General features: G+C 44.4%; 1 protein-coding gene across 10 annotated transcripts in view; it reads right to left on the bottom strand.

Annotated features, from left to right (window-relative positions):
• The window catches only part of htt (huntingtin), a 310,292-nt gene that overhangs the window by 276,453 nt on the left and 10,092 nt on the right, over positions 1–23,747 (bottom strand). For all 10 annotated transcript variants that reach the window (XR_011948987.1, XM_072515702.1, XM_072515706.1 and 7 more), the window contains exons 2-4: positions 9,530–9,613; positions 7,434–7,554; positions 1,451–1,510 (exon numbers count right to left, since the gene is read on the bottom strand). Coding sequence is in view for 9 of the 10 variants with exons in the window: in XM_072515702.1 (XP_072371803.1) it covers positions 1,451–1,510; positions 7,434–7,554; positions 9,530–9,613 (265 nt within the window). In the remaining variant the exon portion in view is untranslated. The remainder of the gene's footprint in view (positions 1–1,450; positions 1,511–7,433; positions 7,555–9,529; positions 9,614–23,747) is intronic.

Here is a 23,747-nt window from a genome sequence, read left to right as displayed (position 1 = left end):
CATCAAAAGACAACCGCATCTGGTGCCTAGATAATGGTGCATTATCTCTAGATTCCCTTCAAATCACACACCCAACTTGATGCGAAACATATCATCAGCTGCGGATTAGTAGGTAGCAGTCTCACCCTTGGCCCAGAAGGCTGTGGGTTCAAGTCTCACTGCAGAGGTTTGAGCACAAAAATCTAGGCCGACATTCTGGGGCAGTACTGAGGAACTGGCTGCACTGTCGGAAGCATCGTCTTTTGGGTGAGATGTTAAAACAGATATCCTGTCTGCCTTCTCAGGTGGACTTAAAAGATTCCGTGGCATTATTTAGAAGAGATTAGGAGAGTTGTTCCTGGTGTCCTCACAAAGTATCTGGATGAGCACTTGGCACGTCACAACATTCAAGGCTATGGGCCAAGTGCTGGCAAATTGGATTAGGTAGGCAGGTCAGGTGTTTTTCATGTGTCAGTACAGACTCGATGGGCCGAAGGGCCTCTTCTACACTGTATTATTCTGTAATTATGTGATCCTAGCCAACACACAATCTCTCAATCAGCATCACTGAAACAGATCCACTGTTTTCTCAACTCATTGCTGTTTGAGAGAGTTTGCTGTGCCCAAATTGGCTGTTTCTTTCCATCATTGCTTCAAAATAAAAAGTAATTCATCTGTGCAAAGTGCTTTAACATGGCCTGAGGTGGCAGAAGTCTTTCTTTTTAAGTGCTGGCGAGGCTTGCAACGCCCATGTCCCACAATTCTTTTTTAACTCCCAAATACAAAAATCTGTGAGCAACCCAGTTAAGGTACACCACGACCCATCTACTAACTAGAAATCAGTTATTATGCAACTCTATCCCTGCTGCTGTCATTCAGAGTTTGTCCATACACCACCATTTAGCTTCCCCGAATAGGATTTCTCCAAAATCCCCAACATCTCTTAATTTCAATGCTTTAAACTGTCCAGCCTGTACGGCCCAATTCCACCTCCTACCAATACAGTTATTCAAGTCTAACCGCATTGCTGGCTGCAAATCATTCCAACCCGACTCTTGTTGAATTCTAATGCAGTCAAAGAGCACGCCCAATGTTTCAATCCTTGCATTTGGGGAAATGCTGTCTGTAACGTTTGATTAGTTGAAAGTTAAAATTCGCCATTGTAGAATGTGAGATCTGAACACTTATGACAACTAAAAGACCAATACCCATCTTTAAAATAAATATGCACAGCTATGTTGGTCAGCTCTATAAATTACAAATGCACGAGCTGGTAATTAAAGAGCAGATGTTCAAATTTTTCGTTCAGATGACAATGCATTCCACTCCCAGTAGCTATTTCCGTGAAGCCTGGCTTAAAAATATCCCAGACAATACATAATTACAGTAAACTCACCAAACAAAAGCTTTGCTATGTATAATTACATCTTTGAAACATTTATTGGAAACATTTGTCTGGTCGCTTACCAACCTTTTTAATTTCCTTGTATAATTCTAGTTGTAACCGAGGCAGATTAGAGTCAGTTAGGGCCTGTTAAGAGAAAAAGGAACGTGAACTGCTCAGGTATATACTTTAAGCATTTTCATTTAACATCATTTCACAGCCCAAAACTGCAAGCAGCACAAATGTCAATATATTAGTATATGGATGTTCCAATAAAACTTTATTTTTCCCAATGCAATTGCAAACAGGTTAAAGAGATCAAGGCTCTGGAGCAGAATTGTCCTTTCTCTTTGCTTCTCTTCCTTCTCCCCGGTTCCTCACTGCGTTGAAATCAGACCCCTTGCTCAATCTCTAACTCATTTCTCCATCCTAGAATTTCATGCCTTCTTCCCGCAATGCTCAGACTTTGACAAACAGCAGGTGTGGCATCACAATTGCGTGACCATTATTTAATTTTCACTTCCGGTCTTCTGAAACTCATGATGCCTTGACCATTCATCCTGATTCTCAATTTCAGTAAAGGCATAATTGCCCTGGTTGATAGCCATTGCAACATGTGTCACAGATATAAAATGATCCACACCCTGCTACTTGCACAGTGTATAGGTTCTGGAAACAGGCGGTTAGGTTTAGAACATAAGAACTAGGAGCAGGAGTAGGCCATCTGGCCCCTCGAGCCTGCTCCGCCATTCAATGAGATCATGGCTGATCTTTTGTGGACTCAGCTCCACTTTCCGGCCCAAACACCATAACCCTTAATCCCTTTATTCTTCAAAAGACTATCTATCTTTATCTTAAAAACATTTAATGAAGGAGCCTCAACTGCTTCACTGAGCAAGGAATTCCATAGATTCACAACCCTTTGGGTGAAGAAGTTCCTCCTAAGCTCAGTCCTAAATCTACTTCCCCTTATTTTGAGGCTATGCCCCCTCGTTCTGCTTTCACCTGCCAGTGGAAACAACCTGCCCGCATCAATCCTATCCCCTTCATAATTTTAAGTTAAATCAGAAAACGGATTTAAATAGAACCATCCAAACTACTGACTTTTTTTATTTTTGTACTCGAGTAATTCAAACATGTCAAGAGTACCAAAATACAGGCGAACCTTGGCCAGCAAACCTACACACTGCCATTATACTTTGCTCAAGAGGTGGCCCATGTTCTGGAGCAGAAAGATGGAGATTGGTGTCAAAACCAGTGAGCACTCCACAGGATTATGCTGAAATTCAAGTCCTTGTGGACAGGAAATCGAAACACCCACACATTCAAATACCACATACACAAAGGGAAGCCAGAACAAATACATGAAACAAACAAAGAACAAAGAAATGTACAGCACAGGAACAGACCCTTCGGCCCTCCAAGCCCGTGCCGACCATGCTGCCCGACTAAACTACAATCTTCTACACTTCCTGGGTCCGTATCCCTCTATTCCCATCCTATTCATGTATTTGTCAAGATGCCCCTTAAATGTCACTATCGTCCCTGCTTCCACCACCTCCTCTGGTAGCGAGTTCCAGGCACCCACTACCCTCTGCGTAAAAAACTTGCCTCGTACATCTACTCTAAACCTTGCCCCTCTCACCTTAAACCTATGCCCCCTAGTAATTGACCCCTCTACCCTGGGGAAAAGCCTCTGACTATCCACTCTGTCTATGCCCCTCATAATTTTGTATACCTCTATCAGGTCTCCCCTCAACCTCCTTCGTTCCAGTGAGAACAAACCGAGTTTATTCAACCGCTCCTCATAGCTAATGCCCTCCATACCAGGCAACATTCTGGTAAATCTCTTCTGCACCCTCTCTAAAGCCTCCACATCCTTCTGGTAGTGTGGCGACCAGAATTGAACACTATACTCCAAGTGTGGCCTAACTAAGGTTCTATACAGCTGCAACATGACTTGCCAATTCTTATACTCAATGCCCCGGCCAATGAAGGCAAGCATGCCGTATGCCTTATTGACTACCTTCTCCACCTGTGTTGCCCCTTTCAATGACCTGTGGACCTGTACTCGTAGATCTCTTTGACTTTCAATACTCTTGAGGGTTCTACCAGTCACTGTATATTCCCTACCTGCATTAGACCTTCCAAAATGCATTACCTCACATTTGTCCGGATTAAACTCCATCTGCCATCTCTCCACCCAAGTCTCCAAACAATCTAAATCCTGCTGTATCCTGACAGTCCTCATCGCTATCCGCAATTCCACCAACCTTTGTGTCATCTGCAAACTTACTAATCAGACCAGTTACATTTTCCTCCAAATCATTTATATATACTACAAAGAGCAAAGGTCCCAGCACTGATCCCTGTGGAACACCACTGGTCACAGCCCTCCAATTAGAAAAGCATCCTTCCATTGCTACTCTCTGCCTTCTATGACCTAGCCAGTTCTGTATCCACCTTGCCAGCTCCGCCCTGATCCCGTGTGACTTCACCTTTTGTACTAGTCTACCATGAGGGACCTTGTCAAAGGCCTTACTGAAGTCCATATAGACAACATCCACTGCCCTACCTGCATCCATCATCTTAGTGACCTCCTCGAAAAACTCTTATCAAGTTAGTGAGACACGACCTCCCCTTCACAAAACCGTGCTGCCTCTCACTAATACGTCCATTTGCTTCCAAATGGGAGTAGATCCTGTCTCGAAGAATTCTCTCCAGTGATTTCCCTACCATGGACGTAAGGCTCACCGGCCTGTAGTTCCCTGGATTATCCTTGCTACCCTTCTTAAACAGAGGAACAACATTGGCTATTCTCCAGTCCTCCGGGACATCCCCTGAAGACAGTGAGGATCCAAAGATTTCTGTCAAGGCCTCAGCAATTTCCTCTCCAGCCTCCTTCAGTATTCTGGGGTAGATCCCATCAGGCCCTGGGGACTTATCTACCTTAATATTTTTTAAGACACCCAACACCTCGTCTTTTTGGATCTCAATGTGACCCAGGCTATCTACACACCCTTCTCCAGACTCAACATCTACCAATTTCTTCTCTTTGGTGAATACTGATGCAAAGTATTCATTTAGTACCTCGCCCATTTCCTCTGGCTCCACACATAGATTCCCTTGCCTATCCTTCAGTGGGCCAACCCCTTCCGTGGCTACCCTCTTGCTTTTTATGTACGTGTAAAAAGCCTTGGGATTTTCCTTAACCCTATTTGCCAATGACTTTTCGTGACCCCTTCTAGCCCTCCTGACTCCTTGCTTAAGTTCCTTCCTACTTTCCTTATATTCCACGCAGGCTTCGTCTGTTCCCAGCCTTATAGCCCTGACAATGCCTCCTTTTTCTTTTTGACGAGGCCTACAATATCTCTCGTTATCCAAGGTTCCCGAAAATTGCCGTATTTATCCTTCTTCCTCACAGGAACATGCCGGTCCTGAATTCCTTTCAACTGACACTTGAAAGCCTCCCACGTCAGATGTTGATTTGCCCTCAAACATCCGCCCCCAATCTATGTTCTTCAGTTCCCGCCTAATATTGTTATAGTTAGCCTTCCCCCAATTTAGCACATTCATCCTAGGACCACTCTTATCCTTGTCCACCAGTACTTTAAAACTTACTGAATTGTGGTCACTGTTACCGAAATGCTCCCCTACTGAAACATCTACCACCTGGCCGGGCTCATTCCCCAATACCAGGTCCAGTACCGCCCCTTCCCTAGTTGGACTGTCTACATATTGTTTTAAGAAGCCCTCCTGGATGCTCCTTACAAACTCCGCCCCGTCTAAGCCCCTGGCACTAAGTGAGTCCCAGTCAATATTGGGGAAATTGAAGTCTCCCATCACCACAACCCTGTTGTTTTTACTCTTTTCCAAAATCTGCCTACCTATCTGCTCCTCTATCTCCCGCTTGCTGTTGGGAGGCCTGTAGCAAACCCCCAACATTGTGACTGCACACTTCTTATTCCTGATCTCTACCCATATAGCCTCACTGCCCTCTGAGGTGTCCTCCCGCAGTACAGCGGTGATATTCTCCCTAACCAGTAGCGCAACTCCGCCACCCCTTTTACATCCCCCTCTATCCCGCCTGAAACATCTAAATCCTGGAACGTTTAGCTGCCAATCCTGCCCTTCCCTCAACCAGGTCTCTGTAATGGCAACAACATCATAGTTCCAAGTACTAATCCAAGCTCGAAGTTCATCTGCCTTACCCGTAATACTTCTTGCATTAAAACATATGCACTTCAGGCCACCAGACCCGCTGTGTTCAGCAACTTCTCCCTGTCTGCTCTGCCTCAGAGCCCCACTGTCCCTATTCCCTAGTTCTCCCTCAATGCTCTCACCTTCTGACCTATTGCTCCCGTGCCCACCCCCCTGCCATACTAGTTGAAACCCTCCCGTGTGACACACAGTGAATCAAATTTACAGACCCACCACCCCTTGTTCTCACCCTACCTTTCCTGTGGGTGCACGAGCACTTGACAGGAATAGTGATACCAAAGTTACAGAAAAATAGAGAAGAGAGGGGGTTGAAGTGCTGCGGCTATGACAACAAAGCCAATTAATCAGAATGTATCAACACTGGTTGTCTTCAAAGAGTCACGATAACAGGGGCGGCACGTGGTGCAGTGGTTAGCACTGGGACTACGGCGCTGAGGACCCGGGTTCGAATCCCAGCCCTGGGTCACTGTCCGTGTGGAGTTTGCACATTCTCCCCGTTTCTGCGTGGGTTTCACCCCCACAACCCAAAGATGTGCAGGTTAGGTGGATTGGCCACGCTAAATTGCTCCTTAATTGGAAAAATAAAATAATTGTGTACTCCAATTTTTTTATTTTTTTAAAAAAGTCACAATAACAATAAAAATATTTACTTAATAGAAACCATTAACAATGGGTGGTTTTAACAGCACATCATCAACAAGTTCTCTGATTTAGGGTGGCACAGTGGCTAGCACTGCTGCCTCACGGAGCCAAGGACCTGGGTTCGATCCCGGCCCTGGTTCACTGTCAGTGTGGACTTTGCACCTCCTCCCAGTGTCTGCGCAGGTCTCACCCCCACAACCCCAAACATGTGCTGTTAGGCGAATTGGACATTCTGAATTCTCCCTCTGTGTACCCGAACATGTGCTGGAATGTGGCGACTAGGGGCTTTTCACAGTAACTTCATCGCAGTGTTAATGTAAGCCGACTTGTGGCAATAAAGATTATTAAATTAAATTATTGGGTAAATTGTCCCTTAATTGGGAAAATAAAAATGGGTACTTTTAAAGTTAAAACAATTTTTTTTAAGTCCTCTGATTTCTTCAACCTAACACTTTGTTTACATTCCCGCACATTCCCCTATCCCGTACACACACATTTTTCATCTGCTTACAAGAAAATGAGACTTCATCCAGTCCTTTCATGGGGAAAGATTAGCCGAGTGGAAAATTTAATGATTTGAAAAATGAAAATCATTTATTGTCACAAGTAGGCTTCAAATGAAGTTACTGTGAAGCGCCCCTAGTCGCCACATTCCCGCCTGTTCGGGGAGGCTGGTACAGGAATTGAACCCGCGCTGCTGGCCTTGGTCTGCTTTAAAAGCCAGCTATTTAACCCACTGTGCTAAACCAGCCCCATGGCATTTAAAATGGATCACGGGTCACTCTGGTTAATCAAGCATCAGTCTCAAGGCACGGATTCCCACCCCACTCTTCTTATCCATGCCTGCATTTTTAAGATTTGAAATCACCACCTCGATATATATCAAAACGTCCCACTCTTTGACCATTTTTGACCCAAAACAACCCTTTGTTTTTGCCCCCATCATCTGTGAAGAGCAACTCCGATATCACACGTGCATACACACGTTTACCTTCTGCAAAGACAAAACAAAATCCAATTCTCATTGAAGTCCCCCACTTTATTGCTATTGTGACGAAACATTTTGAGTAATTGGCTCCTTCTCTTTGCTGTTGTATCGACAACCCTTCAACCCCCTCTGTTGCTCTCTCTTTTTTTGTAGCTTAAACTATCCCTGACAGAGACTGACATTTGGAATGCTGCACATACTGAGCAGTCGCGAATTTACCTTAATGATTTTATTTAAACATTCATCTGCTACCATCCGGACATCGGACTCAGCGTCATCGCAACACAGCAGAAACATTTCCATTGCAATCCCCAACAACTTCTGAAATTCTGGCGAATTCCTGAAAAAAGATACACAAGCAGGCAAAGTTGAGGGAAAAAAGGTTGCGGTGTGTCCTCAAATTGCAAATTATTTTTCCCAGCTGATCTCTGGTCATGGTATATTTAAGAAAACATTTATAAAGTGCCTCCCACAGCAACACTGTCAAAATCACCAAGTCTTGTAAGGAGATAGCCATATTTGGTCAAAGAGGTAAGTTTAAGAAGCATCTTACAGAAGGAAAGGGAGAGGATTTAGGGATGGAATTCCAGAGCCTAAGGCCTGGGCAGATGAAGACACTCCTGCCAATGGTGGAACAAAGCAAACGGGGGACAAGCAAGGGGTGAGAATTGGAGAAGTGCAGAGTTCTCTCAAGATTTGTAGGGCTGGCAGAGGTAAGAGAGGTTAAGGAAGGGTGCACCATGGTAGGATTTGAAAGCAAAGACGAGAACGTCAACTTTGAGGCTTTGCTAGTAGGAGGAAAATGAGCACAGCGGTTCTCTAGTGATGTTTCTCACAACAGTCAGGCTATGCTGGTTTTGTACAGGCAGGGAGCACTACACCATTGAACATACAACATAGTATCGCACTGCTAAAATGTAGCTTGTTAATTTGGGATCCCTTGAAGATCATGAGCTGTGATTGTTGTGTCTTCTGAGCACCATCTCACACTTTCTATAATTAAATTCATTTGCCAATTATGCACTCATTCTAGAACTTCATTAATGCCTTTGTGAAGTTGATCACAGTCCTCCTCTGTCTTGACTACATCTCTCGCAATTTGATGTCATCTGCAAATTTTGAAATGTAATTGAGTCGAGAGTCCAAATCTACTATTAATAGCGAACAGTGATCTGAGCACCAATCCTTGCAGAAGGACCAGCACTTTCCCACCTTTTGCCAGCCTGAGTAGCCACCTTTAATTACCACCTTTTCTATTTTGTAGCCAACTTCTGCTATCTCACCCCTGACTCCACATGCTCTGACCTTGTTCATGAGTCTACCTCAACGAAGGCCTTTTGGAAATCCAAATACATTACCTATTACAACAGTACCATTCCCTACTCGGTTATTTCTTCAAACGTTGGTCAAGGATGAACTTCCCTTTAGAAATTTATGCTGACTATTCTTTACTATATTTTCAATATCTAGATGTTCGTCTCTTATTAAAGATGTAATAAGAGATTAAACTACCTGGTTGAAGGTTCCCTGGTCTTTATTCTATCACCCTTTTTAAATGTAGGCATAACATTAGCTGTCACCAGCTCGTTTGCACTACTCCCTTCTACATAATAGAGCCTTTATATTTTTACTCTAGCTCCCTTTAATGTCCATCTGGAAATGGTATGTATCCTCTCCATTTGGTTACCTTATCAATTATCTCCCCTCATGTCTGCCGTCAATGTCTTTATATATTTTGATCTCTTCTAATAATGCCACGGCAACATTGTTGATCTCCAGGGTAAATGCCAAAGCCAACTAATTATTCATTATTTCTACCATTTCACTGTCATTATCTGAGTTTATCCTTTGATGGCCAGATCACTATCCTGACTTTCCTATTCTTATTCGTGCATCGGTAGAATAATAAATTAATTTTTATATTCTTTGGTTATTAATTTCCTACATCTGCTTGGCTTGCTAATTTTTTTTTTTATTTTTTTTTAAACTTCTTCCCGAACCTGTGTTCTCTTTGCCACCCTTTCGGATTGCTATGTATTTAGCGTATGCCTTTGTCTTGGCTATCAATTTCTTTCCCCCATCACTTTGCTCATGTGTGTCGTGTTTATGACTATTTTGTTCCTTTTGTAAGCAGATTCCTAGACTCTATTGAATGAATGTAGCAGAACAAGAGATTTCTTCCCAGATCCACACAAGAATGCTGAAGCAATATCGATGGACGTTCACTGGGTCATTTTCAAAATCATAGGTCATTCCAAATGCAAAGTAAACCCAGGAGCTGAAATTCAACAAATATCAAAATGCAACTAATTTACCTCAGAGACTGTGCAACTATGTTTTCACATATGGTCAGGCAGTGAGTTACACGGTCCTTTTTGGTTGTGGCAGATTCTTTCTTCCTGGATATAACAGACAAACAAGAGCAATTAGCCACCTACATACAGTACATGCGTGTTCTGAAAGTGACAGATTTTCACCAGCACCTTTCAGCAAAGCGTTTCAAAGAAAATCGTTGTCCCCACAGTATTGCTTATAGGACCATGGAATCATACATTACAGAAAGCCCCTTGGCCCATCCTGTCTGTGCCACCTCTTTGAAAGAACAGCAATCAGTCTCATTCCCCCACCCGTCCCCTGCTCTTTTCCTGAGGGTCTGGGCTTTATTTCCTTCAACTATTTATCCATTTCCCAACTTTCAGCTTTATGCGTCTGGTATCAATTCCCTCGGATTACTGATTTGTTGATCAGAGGGCTGTCAGGTTGTGCAATGCTGCAGTTGGTGACTGAAGCTGAGACTAGGATTTTTTAAATTCTTTCACCGGTGCATGGTCGACACTGGCTAGGCCAACGTTTTTAGTGCCGATCCCTAATTGCCCTCGGGAAGATGCTGGTGAGCTGCCTTCTTGAACTGCTACAATCTCCGTTTAGTGTGTACAGTGCTGTTAGGGAGGGGGTTCCAGGATTGTTGCCCAGTGACGGTGAAGGAACAACGATATAGTTCCACGGCAAGATGTTAAGTGGCTTGGGGGAAAACTTCCAGGTTAAGTGTTCCCATGCCCTAGTATTTCAAGGTGGTAGAGGTTGTGGATTTGGATGGTGCTGGCAAAAGAGCCTTGCTGCAGTGAGTTGCAGTGTATCTTGTAGATAGCACACGCAGCTGCCACTGTGTGTCAATGGGGGAGGGAATGAATGTTGAAGTTGGTGAATGGGGTGCCGATCAAGTGGGCTGATTTGTCCTGGACGGTGTCAAGCTTCTGGAGTGTTGTTGGAGCTGCACTGACCCAGACAAGTGGAGTATTCCAACGCACTCCTGACTTGTGCCTTGTAGATGGTGGACAGGCTTTTTTTGGGGGGGGGGGCGGGGGGGGGGGTCAACAACAATGTGCTGGCAAGTGATCAAGGGTAAGAGTGAAAAAGGGATAAGCGAACAGACAACGCATAGGGGATTAAGACTGTTGCTGCTGCCCTTGTAGAGGACACACACCAATAGGTACTGGTCGGCTGATCAGATTGCTCCCATGTTGCAATTCCACACTCACGCCAGTGACACTCGGTGCGCACGCGCGCACACAATCGAAATACAGCCTGTATCAAATCAACCCAATCCTATTACAAACCATATGCGGAGTGTAAAATGGCAATTAATAACATCAGATCAAATCTGAAATTCCAAAATGGGCATTGAAATTTGCATGCAATAATGGGTTCTATATTATGGGAAGGGTGTTGAGTCTTTATAGAGAGTGCAGAATGATACTTGGCATGAGGAAACACACATACCAAAGTAACATAGGAAAGAATATAAATTACAGGCCGATAGGATAGAACCATTTAAAATGTTGAAAGAATGGGAAAGTGTAGACATTCCCTTGAATATGGATCTAATTGAGGTGGTTAAGCCGATTCACAGATTTGATAGAATAAAGCCAGCAAGAAGATATTTTCTCTGGTGGGGCAAATCCAAATCAAGAGGACATAATCTTAAAATTAGAGTTTGGTCATTCAGGAGTAAACTCATAGAATTCACAGTGCAGAAGGAGGCCATTCAGCCCATCGAGTCTGCACTGGGTCTTAGAAAGAGCACTCTACTTAAGCCCACGCCTCCACCCTATCCCCGTCACCAAGTGTAACCAAACCTAACCTTTTGGACACTAACGGGCAATTTAGCATGGCCAATCCACTTAACCTGCACATCTTTGGACTGTGGGAGGAAACCGGAGGAAACCCACGCAAACACTTGGTGAAAGTGCAAACTCCACACTGACAGTCACCCGAGGCCGGAATCGAACCCAGTTATTCACAATCTACATCAATGATTTGGATGTGGGGACCAAATGCAATACTTTAAGTTTGTCGATAACACAAGACTTGTTGGGAATGGGAGTTGTGAGAAGAACACAAAGGGGAGTTAGACAAAGTAAGTGAGTCGGCAGGAACATGGTAATTTAAACAATGTGAAAAAACATGAAGTTATCCACTTTAATAGGAGCAACAGAAATTCAGAGTATTTCTCAAATGGGGAGAGATTCGGAGGTTTTGATGTCCAAAAGGTGTTCTTGATCATAAGTCACAAAGCTAACATGCAGTTTCAACAAACAATTAGGAGGACAAATGGTGTGAGCCTATATTGCATGTGAAATTTGAGTACAGGATTAAAGAAGTCTTCTTCAGATGTATGGGGTCTTGGTGAGACCGCACTTGGAGGATTGTGTGCAGTTTTCCTCTCCTTATTTAAGGAAGGATAAAATTTCCAGAGGCAGTGCAATGAAGGTTCACCAGACGGGCCGGCAGCACGGTGGCGCAGTGGGTGAGCCCTGCTGCCTCACGGCGCCGAGGTCCCGGGTTCGATCCCGGCTCTGGGTCACTGTCCGTGTGGAGTTTGCACATTCTTCCCGTGTTTGCTTGGGTTTCGCCCCCACAATCCAAAGGGGTGCAGGGTAGGTGGATTGGCCACGATAAATTGCCCCTTAATTGGAAAATCCAAATTTTTTTTTTAAAAAAGAAAGGTCACCAGACTGATCCCTGGGTTGGCGAGATTGTCATACGAGGAGAGATTGAGGAGACTGGGCCTTTATTCTCTGGAATTTAGAAGAATTAGAGGTGATTTCATTGAAGTATACAAAATGCTTACAGGGCTTGACAGGGTAGAGGAAGTAAGGATGTTTCCCCTGGCTTTTTTTTGGTGGGGGGGGGGGGGGGGGGGGGGGGGGGGAGATGGAGAGAGAGCGAGAGAGACCTGGAACGAGAAGGCCCAGTCGCAGAATTTAGGACTGAGGTGAGGTTGGTGAATCTTTGGAATTCTCTACTGCTGAGGGCTGTGGAGGCTCAGTCAGTGAGCACATTCAGGACAGAGATAGGCATCTTTCTAGATATTAAAGACATCAAGGGATATTGGGTAGTGGAGGAAAATGGCTTTGAGGTAGAAAATTAACCATGAATGATGGAGCAGGCGCAAGGAGTCGAGTGGCCTCCTCCTGCTCCAATGTTCCATGGAATCTGGCCTAGCAAGCTACTTTGTTGTGTCCAATCGCTATTGGAAAAAGCATAATTGATACCGCTACACCACATGGATTGCAACTGTTCAAGAAGGCAGTAGCTCACTACGCCATTTCAAGGACAATTAGGGATTTGCAGCACCACTGGCCTTCCCAGCAACATTCACATCCCAAGAATGATTTTCAAAAAAGCATAGAACAGGCTGGAGGGGCCGAATTACCCTTTTCTCTTGTTACGATCCCAAACCAGGTCCCATCATTTCTTAGGCTACCGAACAAGAGCCCCAAACACATTTTTCCATCTGTAACACTGAGAGGAAAGGCTACTTCGCTCCAGCAATGATTACACTGACCAATGGGTATATTTTATATTAAAACAAACTTTATTCTTAACACAGGATCAAAAACATTAGGATCACAAAAAATAGCTTCCAATTAACAGTTAAACAATTCTTAACAATAAAAGGAAAAGCTAACTTCTAACTGGTACCTCCTCTATCTCCAATTAAGCAAAGTCCATCATAGGTCAAAAGCTACTTCTAAATAAAACTAGTAAACGCAGGGATACTTGCTGTCCTCTGGATCGAGATTTCTTGGAAAGACTGCTTGGAGAGAGAGAAACACTTCCAGACACCAGCTGCAAGTCTTGCTGTCTTTTGGAGACTAAAACTAAACTGCTACAGGCCTGGCTCCTCCCATTAATTAGATAATCTTTATTCCACTCAAATCCCCTAGACATAATGTCTCAAATTGTGGTGTCGAGGTTTGGCTCAGGGTAACTCAAGTCCCTAAGTGTGGGAATTATCAGGGCTGCTGGGTCTTGGCCCTCACCACCCCAAAACTCACCCCCATCACCCCCAAACATTAAGACACATGCATGCACACAGCGCATGTGGACTTCAGAGAATTCAGCAGTATTGAACTTTTACGTTTCAACATATTGCATCACCCAACTGTGTTTTTTAATTTTTTATTAATTCCACCTTCCTCTCCCCTCCTCTCTGCAAGTCACGGACTCCTATTCGGAAAGTTGCTAGACAGGCCTTGATCAGTCTCCAGTCCACTGAACAGGTGACCTTTCTTCAGATGGAAAATTCAACAAGTGTCGGCATCTTGTTGTCAACAAGATGTGCAAGAGGTCAGAATTGGAGGAACACAAAGATTTGTAGAGCTGAAGGAGGTTACAGAGATAAGGAAGGACAACATGGAGGAAACTGATGGTAAAGATAAGATTTAAAAATTGTAGTCAAGGGTGTGGATACATAGACACATAGAACATACAGTGCAGAAGGAGGCCATTCGGCCCATCGAGTCTGCACCGACCCACATCAGCCTTCACTTCCACTCTATCCCCATAACCCACTAACCCCTCCTTACCTTTTTTGGACACGAAGGGCAATTTAGCATGGCCAATCCATCTAATCTTGCACGTCTTTGGACTGTGGGAGGAAACCGGAGCACCCGGAGGAAACTCACGCAGACACGGGGAGAACATGCAGACTCCGCACAGACAGTGACTCAGCGGGGAATAGAACCTGGGACCCTGGCGCTGTGAAGCCACAGTGCTAGCCACGTGTGCTACCGTGCTGCCCATGTACTTGTAGGTCAGCAAATACGGGAGTGATGGATGAATGGGACTTGATGGAAGTTAGGATATAGGCAGCAGAATTTTGGATATGCTGAAGTTTACAAAGGTGCGAGGTCAGCCAGGAGAACACTGGAATAGTCTAGAAGCAGAGACGGCATGGGTGAGAGTTTCGCAGCTGGTGAGCTAAACTAGGGGGAGATACAAGCAACGTTGCGGATGTCAAAGTAGGCTGATTTGGCGTAAAGGATATTAGATCAGAAGGTCAGCTCAGGGGTCAAATAGGACACAAAGGTTGTGAATGATCGGGTTCATTTTTAAACTGTGACCAGAGAGAGGGGTGGAGGTGGAAATGGAACACTTCAAATATTCAACAAAATTACATTCCGATGAAAAACAAACTCAGCAAGAACGACTCATCCCTGGCTCACTCAGGAAATTAAGGATTGGATTAAAGGAAGAGCATATAATGTTGCCAAAAACAGTAACAAGTCTGAGGATTGGAAAAGTTTTAGAAACCAGCAGAGGGTCGCCAAAAAGATGATAACAAGGGGAAAATATAGAATGAGAATAAACTAGCCAGAAATAAGATTGCAAGAGCTTCTGTATAAAAAGGAAAAAGAGTAGCTACATTTAATGTTGGCCCCTTCGAATCAGGGGCAGGAGTAATTATCACGGCAATGAAGAAACGGCAGAGGAATTGAACAAATATTTGGGTGTGCTCGTACAAGGAACGCAGAAAGTTACATGTAAATGCAGAAAGCAATTAGGAATGCAAATGGCTTGTTGATCTTTATTGCAAGGGGATTGAAACACAAGATTCATACAACCCCTACAGTGCAGAAGGAGGCCATTCACCGACCCTGCAAAGGAGACCAAAGGAGTCTCGCTGTAGTTGTACAGCTTTAGTGCGATCACATCTGGAACAGTGTGCGCAGTTTTGGTTCCCACTTGCATGGTACAGCAATGGATCGCTTAATTGGTCCCCGGGATGAGGGGGCTCTATTAAGAGAGGCTGAGTAAATTGGGCCGATATTCACAGGAGTTTAGCAGGAGGGGGAATCTCATTATAACCCACAAAAGTCTGAAGGGGCTTGATGGGATGGATGCCGAGAGATTGTTTCCACTGGTAAGGGGGTCTAAAGCGGGGGGGCAGTCTCAGGATAAGGGGCCGATGATAGAAGACTGGGATGAGGAGAAATTACTTCATTCAAAGGGTTGAGAATCTTTGGACTTCTCCACCCCATAAGAGTTGTGGATGCCTCACTGTTGAATACATTTAAGAAGTCTTACAACACCAGGTTAAAGTCCAACAGGTTTGTTTCAAACACTAGCTTTCGGAGCACTGCTCCTTCCTCAGGTCTGAGGAAGGAGCAGCGCTCCGGAAGCTAGTGTTTGAAACAAACCTGTTGGACTTTAACCTGGTGTTGTAAGACTTCTTACTGTGCTCACCCCAGTCCAACACCGGCATCTCCACATCATGAATACATTTAAGGCTGGGATCGGTCGATGTTTAGTCTCTCAGGAAATCAAGGGACATGGGGAGCGAGCAGGAATGTGCAGTTGAAGCTGAATGGCGGAGCAGGCTCGATGGGCCGGGTGGTTTATTTCTGCTCCTATTTCTTGCATTCTTGAATTTGTGCAGGAAGCCAAGACAAAGGCACCCTGATTCCTTTTTGTCATTTGTTTATGTTAACATGCGGGCTAATGTCTGGGGTTTGATGGGAGGATGGGATCGTTGTTATTGATATGGGGATTGACGTTACATTCGTTACGGATTATTGTTTATTATTAGGTGTAAATTTGGGAGAAAATGTGAAAAAGGAGAATAAAAAAATATTTTTTTTAAAAATAAAAATTGGGGCATTACTTTCCAGGAACTATTGCAGGGATAAATTAATGACGATGCTGGCAAGATAGAGAGTAATGTGTCGAAGATTGCTGATGATTGCTAGGCGGAAAGGTAAGCTGTGAGAGAGGCTGCAAAGAGATATAGACAGGTTTCCAAACTATTTCTATTACAGTTGTTGCCCGTCAAGACTGTAATGTCAGATCGACCCGTGATACTGGAGCTCATGGATAACAGTAAACCCCAAGAGAGTTCCTCAAGCAGTGCATCTGCCGCACTTGCTTCAACCGACAATGTCTAACAGCTCAGGTAACCTGCGGTCATTGAGCATGACATCACCAGCTCACTCAGGCAATAGAACACAACCCACTCGTGTGTAAGACACAGATGACACAAATACATTTTAAACCTTACAACGCAGCATATGCTATTTGTTATGTGCCAACTGAATGTTTGTCAGGAAAGAAAACTACTTCTGTAGCTATCTGGTTAGAAATGCACTTGTCCTCTTCAAGGGCCCCACATGGGCAACATGCTCAAACACCTCCCCCTAGCTAATACTCCACACTCATTGTGTGAAGGTCTGTTCTCCTATCCATTTCTATTTTTCTCCTTCTCTTCTTTCATCCCCGCTACTCCTCCACACCTAACCTCACCCCTATCCTTTTGTAAGTCACCTTGGGATGGCTTCAACATTGAAAGTACTACAGTCACATGTTCAACAGGACCAATGAGCGGGAATTGGTTAACTACCACAAGAGGGGAAGTTTGCAGAGGCATGGGGAAAGGGGAGAAGACAGTTGGATTAACTGGATAGGTCTTCCAAAAAGCCAGCACAGGTACAATGGGCTGAATGGCCTCCTTTTACACTGTCTGATTCTGGGAAATAAATTAAATTAATTGTTCAGGTTTGCTGATGTATTTCCATAATGCAATAAGACATTAAGTAACCTCAATTACAACAGCACCAACCTACATACATGTTTTTAATACACGTTTTAATTAAATTTAGAATTAATTTAATCCTGGTACTCCCTTCCTAACTGCATTGTGTGTCTACCTCCCTACCATATGGACCAGTGCGGCCCTTCTCAATATCAATGAGGGACGGGGAATACATTTTTTTTATTCATTCAAGGGATGTGGGCGCCGTTGCATTCATTGGCCATCCCTAGTTGCCCTCGAGGTGATGGCGGTGAGCTGCCTCTTGAACTGCTACAGTCCATTGGCCTAGTTGGCGACACACACATCGTGAGTACACAAACAAGTACAGAAAATAATCAAAAAGGCTAATGGAGTGCTAGCATTTATATGCTTAGAAATATACAGAGGAAATAGGAGGCCCATTCGGCCTTTCGAGCCTGCTCCCCCATTCATTATGATCATGGCTGATCATCGAGTTCAATACCCTGATCCTGCCTTCCCCCCCAAAATCCCTTGATCGCTTTAGTCCCAAGAGCTATATCTAATTCCTCCTTGTATCTAGAGATTGGAGTATAAAAACAGAGGCTAGTTATGCTGCAGCTATGCAAAACTCTGGTTAGACCCCTCTTGGAGTACAGTGAGCAGTTCTGGGCATCACACCTTAGGAAGGATATTTTGGCCTTGGAGGGAGTGCTGCGGTGCGGAGGACCTCAGGTAAGGAAGGAGCTGCGCTCCGGAAGCTAGTGTTGGAAACAAACCTGTTGGACTTTAACCTGGTGTTGTAAGACTTCTTACTGTGCTCACCCCAGTCCAACGCCGGCATCTCCACATCATGGTAAAGTGACGTTACACACTTTTAATGTAACCTCTTTATATTGTGATTCCTGAGGCACCGGTTTCAGCACTGCTGAATACAGACATTATGAAGAATTTAATAAAATTACATAGCTCTTCTCAATACTCAATGCAGTAATGCAAGACATGCATTAACAACTAACAATATGTACCAGGACCAAGGAGAGACCACAATCTAGTCTTTACTACTTCCTCAATCCCTCGTTTTCATCAACTGTGAATTTGAGTAACTCTCACCTTCACGTCAGCAGGTTGTGGATTGAAATCAGGACTTGAAGCACAACAACAACTTGCATTTCTACTGCACCTTTAATGCAATACAATGTCCCAAGGCACTTCACTGGAGAGTTATCAAACAAAAGATGATACGGAATCACACAAGGAGTCCTTTTTAAAAGGATGAAGGAGGAATCTTGTAAGGGGTCTAGTTTTTTTCTAATTTTTTTTTATATAAAAAGAGTAGCCAATTATTTTACTTTTCCAATTAAGGGGCAATTTGGCGCGGCCAATCCACCTAACTAGCACATCTTTTGGGTTATGGGGATGAAACCCACGCGGACACGGGGAGAATGTGCAAACTCCATACGGACAGTGACCCAGGGCCGGGATTCGAACCCGGGTCCTCAGCACCGCAGCCCCAGGGGTCTAGTTTGAGGGCTATGATGACGGCAACGTTTCCAATGGCTCCAAGTAGATACTCAGGGAGCCCAGTGGTGCAGTCCATGGTGAAGATATAGATATGGAATCAGCCGAGGAGGCATTTTAGAATGGAAGGGATGTCGTTTTAACACCACTGTGCGAGAATCAGGGTAGAGCTGCCGAGGGGCAGTGAGTTCAGGTATCTGCAGGCTAGGGACTTTGCACAAAAGGTCTGGAGGGGGTTCCCTAGGTTGCCGGGATACACCCTGCTGGAGCAACTGCTGCTTCCAGATGTGGAAAGGGAGAGAAGAATTGGGGATATATACAAGTGGCTGGGGGGACAGGGAGGTGAGCGGGTGGTGAATGTCAAGGAGAAATGGGAAGCGGAGTTGGGAGGGGAGATCGATTGGGGAGTATGGAGTGAGGCACTGCGTAGGGTAAACGGGACCTCCTCTTGTGCAAGGATGAGCCTGACACAGTTTAAGGTGGTGCACATGCCTCGGGTGAGCATGAGTGGGTTCTTTCAGGGGGTAGCAGACAAGGGAGAGAGGTGTGGGCGGGGGCCAGCGAATCACGCGCACATGTTTTTGGGATGCGAAAAATTGGGAAGACTCTGGGTGGGAGTGTTCGCAGTCTTAGCCAGGAAAGTGGAGAAGGTGGTGGACCCTTTGATGGCGATATTTGGGGTTTCAGAGAAGCCGGAGCTCACGGAGAGGAGGAAGGCCGATGTTGTGGCCTTCGCTTCTCTGATTGCACAGCAGCGAATTTTGCTGGAGTGGCGGTCGGCATCACCACTGGAGGTAGCGGCATGGTTGGGTTACCTGTATGACTTCCTGCAATTAGGAAAGATAAAGTATGAGTTAAGGGGCTCAGCAGGGGAGTTTGGGAAAAGGTGGGGGATGTTCGTGACCGTGTTCGAGGAGCTGTTCGTCGCAAAGGGGGCGGCGGTGAAAAAGAGGAAAAATCTGTACAGACTGTATAGTTGATTGCTGGGAAGTATGTTTACCCGGGGTGTTTATTTGCTGTTACCTGCTTTGATACATGTTTGTAATAAAATACATTTTTAAGAAAAAGTTGACAGTGAAGAGACTGCAATATAGTTCCAAGTCACGATTGTGTGTGGTTTCTTGCAGGTGTGGCCATCCCAATGCACCCATTACCCTTGTCCTTGGCGGGGATGTGGATTTGGAAGGTGCTGTCTAAAGAGCCTTGGTGAGATGCTGCAGTGCATATTGTGGATGGCATACACCTCTGCCACTGTGTGTGTGAAGGGAGTGAATGTTTAATTTGGTGGATGGGGTGCCAATCAAGCAGGATGCCCTGTCCTGGAATGTTACAAGCATGGAGAGTGCTGTTGGAGCAGTACTCATCCAGCCAGGTGGAGGGTTTCCATCACACCCCTGACTCGTACCTTCTAAATGGGGGACCCAGTAACCCCACCTAACCTTTTGGACACCAAGGGCAATTTAGCATAGCCAATCTACCTAACCTGCACATCTTTGGGACTGTGAAAGGAAACCGGAGCTCCCGGAGGAAACCCACGCAGACACAGGGAGAAAGTGCAAACTCCACACAGACAGTCACCCGAGGCCGGAACTGAACTCGGGACCCTGGAGCTGTGAGGCGGCAGTGCTAACCACTGTGTCACCGTGTCTCAGAAGATTGAGAGGGAGGGATGAGGTTATGGTAGGATTTGAAAACAAGCATGGGGAATTTAAAACTGAGAAGTTTCCCAACTAGAAATCAAATGTACGTCAGCGAGCATAGAGTGATGGGCGAATGGGACTTGGAGCGAGTTAGGATGCGGCCAGAGTTTTGGATGCACTCAAGTTTACAGAGGGTATACAAGGTGGGAGATGGGCCTGGAGAGCAGAAGGACTAGGCTGCCGATCGGTATATTGCTGCATTCTGAAAAGTGGCTTCCATTTTGAAAAGACTTGACATTGTAGCTGCCTGTTCAATGCATATTAAAATTTCAATGGGAGAGTTGATATTCTATGAGGAGGAGACGAAATGGATCGAGTGGTTTTCTGCATCTGACCCTACCTTGTTAAAACTGTCCCCAGACTGTTGGAATATTGGCTAGAATACTGGTGAGCCAGAGCTCAGGCAACTAGTTCTTGCTGTATGGAAGCACCACGTCCGTGCTTGCTCCATTTCACAATGTATCACCAAGGCCACTAACTCACTGACCATCTACATTAATTGGTGCTGTACCATTCCTAGGTTTTGAAATCATATGTTTTTCTCTTATTCATTCACGAGATGTGACCGTTGCTGGCATGGTGGCATTCATTGCCCATTGCAAGATACCCTAGGATGGCGATCCACCTTCTTGAAATCCATAGCGGCTTCCTACAACAGCATGGTCTGCTGGACCACTTCAGAGGCTAACAATAATGTTGTCCATTGACAAGAACTAAATTCTGCTGTCGTTATTGGAGCAACTGAACTCGATGACAAACAATTTAAGAAGGTTTTCACTTTCTGTGCATGAGAATTTAAAAACAAGTGTCTGGGATCATTTCCTATAATATCGCTGAACAATTTTAAATGAGCAGATAGAAATTGCATATTTTCCACATTTACTCACACAAACATGAAAATGAAATGAAAATCGCTTATTGTCACAAGTAGGCTTCAAATGAAGTTACATGACATGGCGATAATGCCACGAGACTAGCAACCCAGAGGCCCAGGATAATGGTCTACTCCAGTGGCAGACAATCTGCAGCCCAGGGGCCACTTGCAGCCTATCTGGATCCGGAGTGCAGCCCATGAGACCTTTTATTGACCATTGTCCACGCGCAGGGTTGCAATATTCCACCGATTTCCATCCAAGAAGTAATTTTCCTACCAGTGTGACTGAAGTGATATGCATGTAAAGCAGGGGAAGGTGAAGAGAGGTGCGTGTTGATTGAACACAACATTGACTGTGAGGGCCAAGCCCTGTGTCCAAAGAGTAAATATTTCTTATGTTTGAAGTTCATGATACTTAATATATAATTAATATGATTAATATATAAATAATTAAACATTTAAATTTGAGGTGTTATTAAATGGATTTAATCTTATTCACGGGGTCATGGTTAGTGAACAAGCCTGATTTCAATCTTGCGGCCCACTGAGATGAAGGAGGGTCACTCTTGCTGCCCACTCACTAGCCTAGGTTGTCCATCACTGCTCTGGAGACAATGGATTCAAACCCTACCACACCAGGTGAATTTAAATCTAAAACTAATCCCTGTACTGGTGTTGACAAAACTATCAATAATCATATGGGCGGCACGGTAGCACAGTGGTTGCTTCACAGCGCCAGGGGCCTGGGTTCAATTCCCGGCTTGCATCATTGGTCTGTGCGGAGTCTGCATATTCTCCGTGTCTGCGTGGGTTTCCTCCGGGTGCTCCGGTTTCCTCCCACAAGTCCCGAAAGACTTGCTGTTAGGTGAATTGGACATTCTAATTCTCCCTCTATGTACCCGAACAGGCGCTGGAGTGTGGCAACTGGGGGATTTTTACAGAAACTTCATTGCAGTGTCAATGTAAGCCTACTTGTGACACTAATAAAGATTATTATAAAAACCCATCTGGTTCACTCATGTCCTTTAGGTAATGCAGAGTAAGTTAAGAAATAGCGGAGTAAGTTACTCAGTTCAAGGGCAATTGGAGATGGGTAACAATTGCCAGTGATGCCCAGATTGCATGAAAGAATAAAAAGCGAAGGTATCTTTATCACTTAGTAACAGAACCTTTACTAAACCACTAACACTGACAAATCACGCATCTGATTACAGGAATTATAGAGTGCCTAAAACCATTGGCATGCTTTTAATTAGAGCTTGGGGTATAACCGACAAGTACAGTGAAAGTCAGTGGTAGTAAATGTACTGTGCATCATTGGGAGTCATTTGCAGGGTTTGCATTTATTTTATGCTCCAGCAATAATTTGATTAACTATATACGAGCTGAAGAAATTACTTTCATCTCTACTTTCCCACGGTGAACATAATGCAAGAGATGGTGGAAGGGTGTTGTTGTGGGAGGAGTCCATGATAGAATGGTCTCCAAAGGGAATACCTTGGTGCTTTGTGGTTTTCGCTCAGTATTCCATGCAGTAATTCATCAAGGAAAATGCCTTGTCAAGAATCAACTCAAGATCTCTTCCGAATAACATCTTCAAGAGACTCAGTATCGGGTATCCCTCTCGCTGCTTGGCTCTGATCAGGACTTACAAGCACAGCACAAGTCTGCCCAATCACCACAGCTACATAATGAAAACTCAAGGCAAGACTGTCTACGGATCATGAGATTCTTTGCATCATTGGACATGGGGAAGGAGGAATCAAAGGATCTTTCAATCCTGTCAACGATTTTCCAATGAAATGCAAGAGGTAAACTCTGCTGTGCTTACGGCTACATCACATCTATACCAATCATCTCCTGCAAAATCACTGGCAAACATCCCAAGTATAGGTCTCCTGCAAAGAATAAAGGCCAGTACCAAAATTAAGCAAAAGGTATATTGTTTGCAATAAATGATAATAGGCATGTGATAATGGTCGTAATTCCACTTACATTTCTCACAGGGTTACCGGAACTCTTAATGCATTATATCTCACTCCCCATTAGCTATTATTACTGACAACCGCTTTGGTAGTGTATTACATCCACTTAGCAACCAGCTTTATGTACAAACGTCATTGTACTTGCAAAATCGGGGCATTTTTATTCAAACCGGCAGTGTAAAAAGTCGCCAAAATGATGCTCCCAGAAAAATACTTCCCTTGCAAAACGTTAGCATTTTAAATAATGCACAACTGGAAATAAACACAAATAGTAATAGTTCCATTGCATCTGATCAATCACAGAGAATCTCGTACAATGGCTGGAGTAAGTGTCTCTTGTTACATGGGATTGATCAGCAGGGTCAGAAGAGTGTCAATGAACAGTAAAGTGTACATTGACACCGATTTCACCAAGCTACATTATCAAATGCAGGTATTTAACAAAACCTCAATGATGGGAACTTTACATCAGCTAATGCACCATCACCCTATTCCAGTTTCACTTTTATGCTATCTGCCCCACCCCACTTCCAGTAAGTTTATTCTTAACACCAGTGTCCTTATTCAGCTACAGGTAGCAAGAACAGAAGCATCCTGCTTCAAAACTGCATTAAGTGCAAA

The sequence above is a fragment of the Scyliorhinus torazame genome, chromosome 9 (genome assembly GCF_047496885.1).
Source record: "Scyliorhinus torazame isolate Kashiwa2021f chromosome 9, sScyTor2.1, whole genome shotgun sequence".
NCBI lineage: Eukaryota > Metazoa > Chordata > Chondrichthyes > Carcharhiniformes > Scyliorhinidae > Scyliorhinus > Scyliorhinus torazame.
This window is presented reverse-complemented; position numbering and strand designations above follow the sequence as displayed.